We start from the raw sequence: 12,613 nt of genomic DNA on the forward strand, positions 1-12,613 counted from the left end.
TGTAAGCATAGAGGTAACTTAGCCCCTAGTAATTTGGTTTATTGGTGTTGTCTGCCCCTTTCTTTTCTAGACTTGTAACTGTACATTTTGTTCCTCCCATGTTTTTAGCTCCTTACTAGTCATGGTGAGCGGTTTCTAATTTATTTGTCGTTTCAAAAAAAAAAAAAAAAACAAACCACATCTCATTCCAAAAACTAGTCAAAGTAATGTCCCCACCTTTTCAATGACAAAAAATCTAAGTTTGGAGATTGAAAGATGATCGCAAAGTTCTAAATGGATGATTTTGGAAAATCGATGGAGTTAACGATGCATGTGAGTAAGCTTTTTGTTGTTGGGTTCGACGACGACAACGAAAACACACGGTGAGCCTAGTAAGAGCGCAAGAAAGAAGACGGGGAATGGTACATATTAACTTAGATCATATAATATACATTAGTTTAAAGGTCATCTTCGGATGTAGTTTTTAAAAGAATTAGCTTTACCATACAAAAAGGCTTAGCGGCGCAGCTTGTTGCCCGTTTGACATCTCACTCATTGTACGATGATAATTAAATGAGCAATGAATGGAAGAAATTTAAAAGAAAAAAAAGATTAACTAAAAAAGACGAGATACCGGCTAAATCTGTAAAACTGGCCACAAAAGATTATTCCGAAGTTTTAGCCGGTAATCTGCCTCTTTTATAAAAAAAATTAATTTTAGATTAAACTATAAAATAGTATAAAATATTAAGATTTTATTAGAGGTTTCATACGATATAAATGGATAAAATATATGAATCGATGATAAATGAATAATACACGTGTATATCAGTCCGATCGACCTATACTTTTGTCGATGAGATGCATGAATTTTATATTAATATATTTACCTTTCATTTCCAATTTTTAATTTTACAATCCTATTCTTATCCAAATTCATAATTTTAGTATCACAAATTAATAAAAATTGCAGAAAAATAGACAAGTATATATCACCACAAGGGTAGAAGAAGAACAAGTAGCGATATCAGTCCTCATCGATCATTTTAAAGTTGTAGAGAGATTGAGAGATGGGTAAGGGAGGAAAGAGTGATGGCTCAAATGTTGAAGAAGAAAACATGGCTGCTTGGCTTGTTTCCATCAACACCCTCAAGATCCAGCCCTTTAAGCTTCCACCTCTTGGTATCCTTTCTATCTTCATCTTCCACTTCTTAATTTCAAGTTTGTACAAGTAAATCGAGATTAATTTCAATAGTTGATCAACTTGATTGAATTGATTCAGGGCCTTATGATGTTAGAGTAAGAATGAAAGCTGTGGGTATCTGCGGTAGTGATGTTCACTATCTCAAGGTCCGTCATCATCCCCCTCACCCCTTTTAGGGTTTCATCTGATTCTGGATTATGTGATTTCGCCAAATTGAATAATCAGAACCCTCTTTTGAATTATGGATGCTTCTTAATTATTATTGCTATTTGCTTGATAGAATATATAAAGTAACAATCGATGTAATTGATTCCCGATACAAATTTTACTGTGAAAACATACGCAGACATTAAGATGTGCAGATTTTGTGGTGAAAGAACCGATGGTTATCGGACATGAATGTGCTGGTGTGATTGAAGAAATTGGCAGCAACGTGAAGGATCTTGTCCCTGGTGATCGTGTAGCTCTTGAGCCTGGAATTAGCTGCTGGAGATGCACACAATGCAAAGAAGGCCGATACAATCTTTGCCCGGATATGAAATTTTTCGCCACTCCTCCCGTCCACGGATCTCTTGCCAATCAGGTAAAGTTTTATACTTTTACATCGTCATCGTCCCCAATAAGATGTTGAAACCCTAATTTTGATTATGGGTTCAATCAACAGGTGGTGCATCCAGCGGATTTATGTTTCAAACTGCCGGAAAATGTGAGTTTGGAAGAAGGTGCGATGTGTGAACCGTTGAGTGTCGGAGTCCATGCTTGTCGTCGTGCTAATATAGGCCCTGAAACAAATGTTTTGGTCATGGGGGCGGGGCCCATCGGCCTCGTCACCATGCTTGCTGCTCGAGCTTTTGGAGCTCCGAGAATCGTTATTGTTGATGTTGATGACAACCGGTTGTCAGTCGCAAAAGAGCTTGGAGCAGATGAAATCATCAAAGTCTCGATTAATATTCAGGTTTTGTTTTGTCGATCTCTAAACCCTAAATTTTTAATTGCAAATCGATCGGCTGAAATTATTTGTTTAATGAACTTAGGATGTGGAAGGAGAAGTGGAATCGATACAGAAAGCCATGGGAGGTGGAGTGGATGTGAGCTTTGATTGCGCAGGTTTCAACAAGACAATGACAACGGCTCTCACCGCCACACGTGCCGGCGGCAAAGTGTGTCTGGTGGGGATGGGCCACCATGAGATGACTGTTCCGCTTACTCCGGCAGCCGCCAGGTGAGTTTCCTTTTTGAACTCTGTTTATAGAATTTGATTTGGTTGCCGAAAAACTGAATGGTGGTGGTGGTGGTGGTTGATTAGGGAGGTTGATGTGGTGGGGATCTTCCGGTACAAGAACACGTGGCCTTTGTGTTTGGAGTTTTTGAGAAGTGGGAAGATTGATGTGAAGCCATTGATAACTCATAGATTTGGTTTCTCTCAGAAGGAAGTGGAAGAAGCTTTTGAGACGAGTGCACGTGGCGGCAGCGCCATTAAGGTTATGTTTAACCTTTGAAGAAGAACTCAAGAAGAACAAAAATAAGTGAAATATTGCTTTTAAATATTTTGTTGTAATTTTCATGTTTGTGAAAATGTGTATCTCCTGTCTGAAAGTAATTTATAGTATTTTCATCAAGTTTTTTGTACTAACATCAACAAGTAAATAAGTGAAATATTGCATTTAAATATTTGGTTGTCATTTTCATGTTTCTGAAAATATTTTCATGTTTCTGAAAATGTATATCGCTTATATGAAAATACTAATATTTATTAATCCATAAGAAATATTTAATAGACTTAGCGGGTAAAAGAGCAATAAGATGTGCCGCAACCCTTTTTTGGATGACAAAACTAATTTTTTAAAAACATCTATAGATCTTGGAGTCATAACATTACTATGCATGACCTGTTGGACTCTATTAAGTAGCTCCACAGCTTCTGGCAAAGTATAGGATATCAAATGCAAAGGGTATGAAAGTAATTTATAGTATTTTCTATCAAGTATTTTTACTAACATCAACAAATAAATAAGCTTTAAGCTAGAAGTTTTATCCATGTAAGGATCCTACTAATGAGTTTAAAATCCACTCTAATAAGTAAAAATCGTTTTTGTCACATGGCATACTCTTATTTATTTTGTCATATGTCATTTTTGGTTAATTTAAATTAATTTTTTCCAAATGTTATTTTATCGTTTTTTTCTTTTTTATTAAACTCCATATAAATGTAATAATTGTAATAAATGTAATAATAAATGAATATCAATTTTATTAATGCAACTTTCCTTCTAATTTCTAAATTTCTAAATTGGAGACCAGTTATTTCCTTTGTTTATTTATTTAAATCATTTGTTTAAATTTAAAAGAGAAATGAACATTTTAATTTCAATAATTTTCTCATTTTTCTTATAAATTTAACCTTCCTAAATGTTTAGATCACCATATTTTTTTAGTAAACTCGTGTAATACACGGGTCTTACAACTAGTTAGTATAATAACAATAGAAACAACTCTACTTTGAATAGTGAAATTAGTTTAATATCACTAGAATAGTGAAAAAATTTATAAACAAAGATACAAAAACTATGAAATAAATCTCATAATAGTTATTTTAACTTTGTTAGATCGAGATATTTAGTGGGAGAATTTCATATATGCATTCTTAAACATCATGATATCATATTTGTCCGACTTATTTTCTAAATATCATATTTAACCTTCATAAAATTTTAAAATATCATATATACCTTTCTTAAACATCAAAATATCATATATATATATATATATATATATATATATATATATATATATATATATATATATATATATATATATATCATTATTAAATATCAAAAGATCATATATGTCATTTTTAAATATCAAAATATCATATATGTCTTTTTTAAACATCAAAATATCAATGTTAATATATAAAATATCCTCCGTCTATAAAATTACAATAATCAACAACAACAAAAACTAAGCAATCAAATCATACATTCTATGGAGAGGGTTGAAGATGAAGCGTTTTGTTTGTCAAGTAGACTTCCAACAATTTAGAAGTAGACGTTCTATATCATAGAGTTAAGGATACTATAGTTAAAATTTTTAATTATTATAATAATTCTAAGATATAAAATATGATTATAAACTATAAAAAAATTTATAAAAAATGATTTGGACAAATATGATACTTTGAAGGTTTATTAAGGTTAAATATGATATTAATAAATTAAATTTGGCAAATATGATATTTTGAGGTTTAAAATGATATATATGAAATTCTCCCATTTTCAGCCTAGTAAGCTTGACAATAAGCTCCAGTTTTTGTGTAACGTCCAGAAAACGTCAATAAAATTTTCATTTTAAAACATCGAGTCATACAACCAATTGATCTAAAACCAAAAGTCAGTAAAATTATATTTTCAACATCAGAGTATATCAAAGTATTCAATGCGGAAAAAAACCATAAGGGGATGCAATGCAGTCAAGTCGGACCATTCCCTCTGGAACTGGAAGATGGGCAGTTAATTGCGTCGAGATCTCGATGAAATCTTGGTCGGATAGCGTTTCGCGGCTGTTGGCCAAATTGCGGTTTCAAATAACACTTAGAATAGCAGAGCCGCTAATATCGTCGAGATTAGCCGAGACTGGCCGCTATTTCAACATCGAGATCTCGGTTTTTTACCGCTATTTCACAAAATCGATTTTAGTTATTCGGATTGCTTTTTCTTTCTGATTCTATCGCATTTTTCCTTTTTTTCTATAGATTAATATTATATAAAAACGATTAACTTATTTATAAGGAATATTTAATTGATTGATTTTACGTAATTCAGTGAACTGATTGGATTCAGATTTTGGAATAGAGGCAGGGGGTAGCCAATATAGGGCAAGAGTAGGCCTTGGCCCACCCACAAAAAAATTAAGGTTACATATATATTGTATGTACAATATATACTTTTTTTAAATAAAAGGAATTAGGGTTGAAGAATTTTATCACTCGTTCATATTTTGTATATTTTTTTGGCATATCCTAAAAAAAAATCTTGGCTACGCCACTGAATAGAGGAGTTGTGACCGTGATTAGATTTTGGACCGCGATAACTGCATAGACTAGAATTACTTGAAAAATGTTTAAACCACAAACCGTAAGCACAAAGCTTAGTGAGTTCCATAAAATACCACATATTATACATACAACTGTCATGGGCTACCCCTATGTTTTTTTCCCTGGAATGTCATGGGTTACCCCTAGGGTCTGACAACCAAGTGTCATGGGCTACCCTCATGGTCTAACATCCAAGTGTCATGGACTATCCCATGGTATTTCATGCAAGTGTCATGGGCTACCCCCATACTCTTTCATACAAATGTCACGGGCTACCCCTGAAGTATTCCATGCAAGTATCACAAAGACAGCTAGCATTCTACATAGTACAATGAGAAGACTCACCTCAAACTGTAGACAAACGAATACCGCTCTCGAGCTGCCTAAAGTGGAACTCCCCACACTAAACAATACACCACAAGACCCTAATTAGAAATCAAAGTAATTAATTCACACCCAAGGGTCTCAACTCATATTCACTCTCTCTTTCTGGGTAAAAGATCATTTTACCCTTCCAAGACTAGCCAAAACATTGGCCCCAACCTATAATAATGGGCCTAGCCTTTCCTAAACAATGGGCCAAACCCATCATACATTTGGGCCTAGCCCGTCATATAATGGGCCTATCCCAACATACAATGGGCCCAACCCTCTCATGCAATTAGGCCTAGCCCTACATGCATGTCCATGGCCCAACCTAACATATAATGCAAGAGTCACCAAGACAGCTAACATTCTACCTAACACATTCCAGTGGGCCGACATTGGTGCCTTTGACCCACAACTATAGTGAGGAGACTCACCTCAATCTAGAGATAGCTGAATCACACACGCGCTACTGCTACCAGGCTCCTCAGACTAAACATATCCAAAATCATCCCTAAGCAATATTTAAGGCAATCACCCATAATCTAAGATCCAATCATATTCCATTATGCTAAGGGTTAAAAAACCATTTTACCCTTCCCATACTTGACCCAAAGATTCCTGGCCCAACACCCAAAAGACCCAAGGCCTAAAAATGGCCCAAAAGCCATTCTAGTGAGTACGCCCCGCGTACCACCCTAGTACGCCCGACGTACTGCATGCTGAAGCCCCATTTCTCCTTCTAAGCTCTTAAGTCCTTAAGACAAAATGTCTAACTTCCAAATCTGATTCCAAGGGACATCTTAAGTCATAAAGTTCCTAACTTTATGACTTTGCATGTCTTAATGATGTCCAAACCAAATACCTAAAGTCATAACTTCACCAAAAAAAGGCCACTAACTCATGCGTGGAAGAATTATACTCATCAAGATTCGATTTTTATGCTACATGAACCTCATGTCTGATAATAAATGACGCTCTTAAGCTTTGGAGTAGCTTTTACTCACAAGAACCAAAACCATAGGACCAAAACATGGAAATTATAACCCAAAAGTAGATCTACAAAAAGAACCATCAAGTTTGAAGATTTATACCTCCAGAAGAAAGATCAAGATGAACAAGGTCTGGATCTACAAGCTCCAAGAAAACCAACACTTCTCCAATGAGCTCATTCTTCTCCAAGATGCACCAAGAACACTCCAAAACACTCAAAGCTCAAGAATCTCACAAATGGGGCTAGGGTTTCGAATTTAGGGTTAGAGAGGATGGATGCTAAAGGTAAGAAGGGTTTGCAATAAGTTAATGTCTTTAAATAGGGTTCAAGACCCAAGTATTAGGGTTTGCTTCTGATGTATGTATGCCCATCGTACTCCTGGTACGCCTAACATACTAGGGTGAACCTCCGCGATCATTTAAGCCTAGTACGCCTAGAGTACGCCCTGTACGCCCAACGTACTAGCCTAAACCCAAAACCTTCCTAACTTCTAATGGTCATAACTCTCGCGTCCTAAATTTGATTTCGACGTTCTTTATATGCTCGAAAAGGTAATGAAAAACCCTATCATCCCATCTAATCTCTTTTGACTCAAAACGTTCTAAAATAGAATCCTTGATTCAATAAAAGGCCTGAATCATCATTTTTACTACTGGAAGCAAAGGATCCATACTACTGGAAGCAAAGGATCCATACTCAAATCGAGGGAAGTCATGAGGATTCTAAGGAGCTGGTTGAGGGTAGATAGCATGATTCGTGGCAATGATTCTGTATATGTCGATCTTTTGGTTATGATTGTTCAGGTTGAGGATGGTTCCGGTGATTGTTTGGGCCTCAGTGGCCATGTAAGTCTGGGTTAGAACGGTGCATACCTAGGTAAGTTAGTTGATTTTGAGGTATTGAGGGCCTTGCTCGAGGTAGTGCCAGTGGAGTCGCGAGAGTCAAGAAATAAGCGATTGTTATGATCGACTCGAGGATTGCAGCCGGAGGCTAAGTGATTGGCAGATGGATTGGAGTGTCACTATATATGACGGGCGTTGTGTTCTTCTAGCTTTCCGTGTTCGGAGGAAAGAGAGAACAAATATGTGATTTTCAAAGTTGGGATGTACACCCAACATGTGGCTAGATGGTTGCGGTTTTTGGCGGCAGTATGGCAATATAGGAATGCATAAGAGGATTCTTGTGGTATGGTTGCCTTGAGATGAGATCAAGGGTCTTCTTTCTTTGGATATAAGCAGGTCAGGTGCTAGTTGATGGTTTCAAGTGATCAGGGAAGTGAATTGGGAGCGACAACTTTTGTTGTCTCTGATGTATCCCAACTATGAGAGTGACTCCTCTTGTATATATGAATGATCCTGGCAATGAACTGATAGTTGGGGATTTGTGGATGAGGTAAGCGGTAATCCATTTGTTTCTATATAGAGAATCGGTGCTATGAATGAACTGTCAAAGTTATTGCTTGTGCATCTGCAAGGGGTTCTTGATGTTAGAGGCAGTTATGATTGGGGAGTTTTCGAGGTCTCCGTATGAGATTCAGAATCTCTTGAAGTTTTCTTGGTCTTTATCTAAAAGATTATCTTTCGTTATATTATACATTCCAAGAGTCAGGGATGATATGTATCTGGTTGAACTGGTTTGAGATGTTGTAACGTCCCAAAATAAGAAGGTAAAAATTTCATTTTTAAAACAACCAAAACACCCATTTATCATTTACTCAAATCCTTAAAGATATTTTATAATAAAAACAGTTATCAAAGTACAATCCCAAAATCTCAAGATTGTGGAAAATATGGGTGTATGCGTTGCGATCAAGCCGGGCCCTTCCCTTTCGAACCAGAAGTACCTGAAACCATAAACAAAAACTTTAAGCACAAATCTTAGTGAGTTCCCCAACATACCACATACCATACATAACATACGAGTCATATATATCAAATATGCAATAGGAGGTGCTATGTGCCAACCATAGTCTTGCCATTATGCCACGAGCCGTATCATGGGCTTTTCTTGCCAGGTCGGGGGGCCAAATCCCTGGATCTTACAGACAAGTGTAAGGAGCGACCTCCTGGTCTTCCATGAAAGCATCACCAAGACAACTAGCCTACAATCTACAACTACTTATCTAGTTAACTACCAGAGTCCAAACTCAGATCTTGCATAGAGATTTGCCAGGAACCACCTCCGGGTCTTTCATACAAATGCCAAGGGCCACCCCTGATCTTCTAATAACATAAACCAAATGGGCCGGCATTGGTGCCTTTGACCCATAGTACAGTGAGGAGACTCACCTCAAACAGTTGAACCCACAAATAAATCTCTTACTGCAGATCCGCTAAAATCCCCTCACTATCAATCACAAATAACATCCAATTAATGATTGGGTCCCGACTCACACTAAGAGTCCAAATCAGGGTAAAAGACCTTTTTACCCTTCCTTTAACTTGGCCCAAGGCCAAGGACCAATCTAGATGACCCAAAAGCCCAAAATCTAACACAAGCACCTAAGGCCCAAATATGGCCCAATTTTACAAATTGGTCCCAATCCCTTTCATGGGCCTTCACCCAAGAGTGTCCAATAAAGTCTCAATAGCCCAACCATAAAATCATGATAGCCCAACATGGCCCAATACAACCAAGCCCATCCTAGCCCAAAGTCGAAGCCCAAAACAATGAAACCCAAGCCTTCTAAGTACGCAGGACGTACTCAGCCTGTACGCTCAGCGTACTGCATGAAAGGCTTGTAAGCGCAACGTACAAACTTGTACGCCCAACGTACTCACCAACATGGCCAACTTTTCCATTTCAGCTCTTAACCCATTAAGACTTTAATCCAAACTCAGATTTGACTTCCTCAAGGTGGTTAACCACATAAAGTTGCCAAGTTTATGTGCATGGATGGCTAAATGGGGCTCTAGAGCTCAAAAGAGCTTAATGAATGACTTAATACATGCATAATACCACAACCACCATAAAGTTTGCACCTTTATGCCTAAGGAACCTTTAATATGTCCAGATCTATAAAGCTAAGCTCCAAAAACGACCTTAAAACCCAATTACCAACCAAAAAGGACCAAAAGGACCAAAATGACCAAAAACATGCCAAGGAGTAGATCTATGAATTAAAATGTAACACATGTTCCAGGTATTACTTAATTTAATTAAGATTTAGGGTTTTGCTGTGTGGACTCGGCGAGTTGGGAGTCCAACTCGTCGAGTAGAGGGCAAGTCAAGGACGCAAAATCTACACCCTACTCGACGAGTTGGAAGGCCGACTCGACGAGTAGGCGCTGTAATGATAAAACCCTAATTTTAGGGTTTGCACCCTATATAATCTCCTTATGAGCCTTGAGGCTGACCTCCCATCAGCCTCCAAACCCTAAGAACGTCTGTGCTAACCCTAATCCCCATTCTCCTCCATTTTGTGAGCTAGAGTGACCTTTGAAGCTTAAGAAGAAGGAGATGGTGAGAAGATCCAGCAAACCAAGCACCCATCCTTGAGCTTAATCATCTTGTGGACTGTTGTAAGTCTTCAAGACTCGATTTTTATTAAAGAATATGGCTAGATCTTGAGTTTACCCTTCATTTCCTACCCTTCTTGTTGAATGCATGCATGGGATTCATAAAGTTTGAAACTTTATGAATCTCCAGAGCAAAATGGTCCCAAGGTGGGCTAGATCTGGCCTTTGGTTGAGCAAGGACACCATGTAAGGGTTTTAGGGTATGTTTCCCTCTTTTTGGCCTTTTTAAACTAGGGACATGTATTGGACATGCATGTCCATAAAGCCTTCATCTTTGGAATGTTTGGAGGAATAGAAACCTTTCTAGGAAGGAGGGATTTCATATCTCTAGAGTTTTGGACCATATGGAAAAGCTTTGGAACTTTCCAACATTTGTTAAGGGCCTTAGAGCATTTGGAGCGGTTCTAGAAGGTAAAGTTGGAAACTTTATCCTTCTAGATACCTTAGGATCTTAGATCTAAGCCCTGGAGTCCCTGGATTTGGTGTATCATCACAACAAGCAAAAAGGAAGGGGGGATCGACGAGTTGCTCTAGGAACTCGACGAGTCGAGTTGGGTGTCCCCGCCTTCTGGATATCAAGTGAACTCGGCGAGTTGGCTAGGGTTTGACCAGGTCTTCTTGACTCAGTAGGAACTCGACGAGTTGCTAGATGCACTCGACGAGTTGAGGTCAACAAGGACTGTTGACCTTGGTTGTTGACCAGGGTTGACCAGAGTTGACTTTGAGGGTAATTATGGGATTATGACAAGTTAATGGTTATAGGCAGTTGAGGAGGAGCAGTGCGTGGGACATATCTGATTCTAGTTTATCAGCACAACATTCGTGAGAGGTGAGTCTTCTCACCATACCAATGGGTCTAAGGCACCAAGGCCGACCCATTTTATGCTATGTGGATTGTTGATTGATTATGCGTTATTATAGTATGACATTTGCATGGAAGACCACGTGGGGGTTCCCGTGGTATTTGGTATAAGACCTTGAAGAGTTTCCATGGCATCCTAGTATATGTGATTGTATAGTTTGCATTATGTCTGTTTGGTAGGAAGACCTTGTGGGGGTTCCCAAGGCAGGAAGACCTTGTGGGGGTTCCCAAGGTAGGAAGACCTCGTGGGGGTTCCCAAGGCAGTAAGACCATGTGGGGGTTCCCATGGCAGATAAGACCGCGTGGGGGTTCCCGTGGCATTAGGTGTAAGACCCTGGAGGGTTTCCATGGCTTCCTTATATGTTGTATGCATGGCTTATGTGATATATGTAGCTTTCATAGCTAATATGATATGTGTTATGTGATTATGTGTGGGGTATGATCTGGGGGACTCACTAAGCTTTGTGTTTACGGTTTACAGTTTTGGTTTCAGGTATCATCGATTTGGAAAGGAAGAGCTCGGATTGATCGTAGTGCACACACCTATGATTTCCGCAATGAATGATTTTGGGATGAACTCTGATAAATGATTTACTTAACGATGATTTGAAATGTTTGAAATAACTGGTAACAATGTTTTAGCTAAATAAAAATGAAATTTTTACCCTTGATTTTTGGGTCGTTACATGAAATGGCAAGGTTTGAACTTTATACCTCACAAGCCACCAAAATAAGATGATAAAGTTGAATCTCCAAGCCGTCCTCCAAATAATGAGTCTTCAAGCTTCTTGTTTCCCCTCAAGATGCACTAAATCCTCCACAAAAGCTTCACAAGAGCTCAAAAGCACCAAACATAAGCTAAGGAACGAATTAGGGTTTTAAAGGGTGAGGAGGCTGGTTAAACAAGGCAACCCAAGGCTAACTTATGACTTAAATATGGTAAAATCCTCAAATTTAGGGTTTCATGCTGAAGGGAGTACGCCCCACGTACCCCTTAGTAGGCTATGTTGGATTAGTGTCTAAGTCCATAACTATTTTAGTATGTACTTGACCCGATGGTTCATGGTCCTTTTGGGTTGCCTTCACCATAGCAACTTGACAGGGTGATTTATGAAGAGAGAGAAGATAAAATTATTATATTAATATATTATGAGAATAATATATTAAAGGAATAATTATATTATTTAATTAATATTAGTCATAGATTAATTAGGAAGTAATTTGGTGACTAAAAGAGGTTAATTAAATAAAGGGGGATGGAACTGTCAATTGTGTGATAGTTGATTTTTGGGCTATGGATCCTTATGGGATATAGGGTGGCCGAAATTAAGGAGTATGGGCTCCTTGAATTCGTCCAAGCCTCCATCTAGAAGGATCCTTGGATTGCTTAGGGCCTAAGTTATTCAATTAGGGTTAAGGATGTAACCCTAGTAGCTCATAGTATAAATAGACCCCTAGGGTTGGAGAAATCGGTCACCTTGCTTCCTTGGGAACCCTAGAGCTGATTTCTATATCTCTCCTCTCTCTCTAAATCAACCTCTTGCTAGTTGGTGTTTGTAAGCCATTAGAGGAGTGACAATTGTGACTCTAAGCTTCA

At 38.0% G+C, this 12,613-nt stretch overlaps 1 protein-coding gene across 1 annotated transcript; it reads left to right on the forward strand.

Moving 5' to 3' along the window:
* The first annotated feature begins 936 nt into the window (after positions 1–936).
* LOC145161587 (GroES-like zinc-binding alcohol dehydrogenase family protein) lies at positions 937–2,854 on the forward strand. The gene is made up of 6 exons (XM_079081143.1): positions 937–1,161; positions 1,262–1,329; positions 1,530–1,766; positions 1,848–2,138; positions 2,218–2,405; positions 2,490–2,854. Exons 1-6 carry the CDS (start codon positions 1,050–1,052, stop codon positions 2,680–2,682), a joined length of 1,089 nt encoding a protein of 362 aa, XP_078937269.1. The 5' UTR covers positions 937–1,049; the 3' UTR covers positions 2,683–2,854.
* Positions 2,855–12,613: the final 9,759 nt, after the last annotated feature.

This window comes from Lactuca virosa, chromosome 2 (genome assembly GCF_052849685.1).
Source record: "Lactuca virosa cultivar CGN04683 chromosome 2, Lactuca_virosa_CGN04683_v6, whole genome shotgun sequence".
Taxonomy (NCBI): domain Eukaryota; kingdom Viridiplantae; phylum Streptophyta; class Magnoliopsida; order Asterales; family Asteraceae; genus Lactuca; species Lactuca virosa.

Excerpts from the sequence above, each read along its gene's own strand:
- LOC145161587 (XM_079081143.1), top strand. The coding sequence starts at position 1,050 with ATGGGTAAGGGAGGAAAGAGTGATGGCTCAAATGTTGAAGAAGAAAAC. Across the intron at positions 1,767-1,847 it reads ACGGATCTCTTGCCAATCAG|GTGGTGCATCCAGCGGATTT; the intron begins GTAAAGTTTTAT and ends TTCAATCAACAG. Across the intron at positions 2,406-2,489 it reads CTTACTCCGGCAGCCGCCAG|GGAGGTTGATGTGGTGGGGA; the intron begins GTGAGTTTCCTT and ends GTGGTTGATTAG.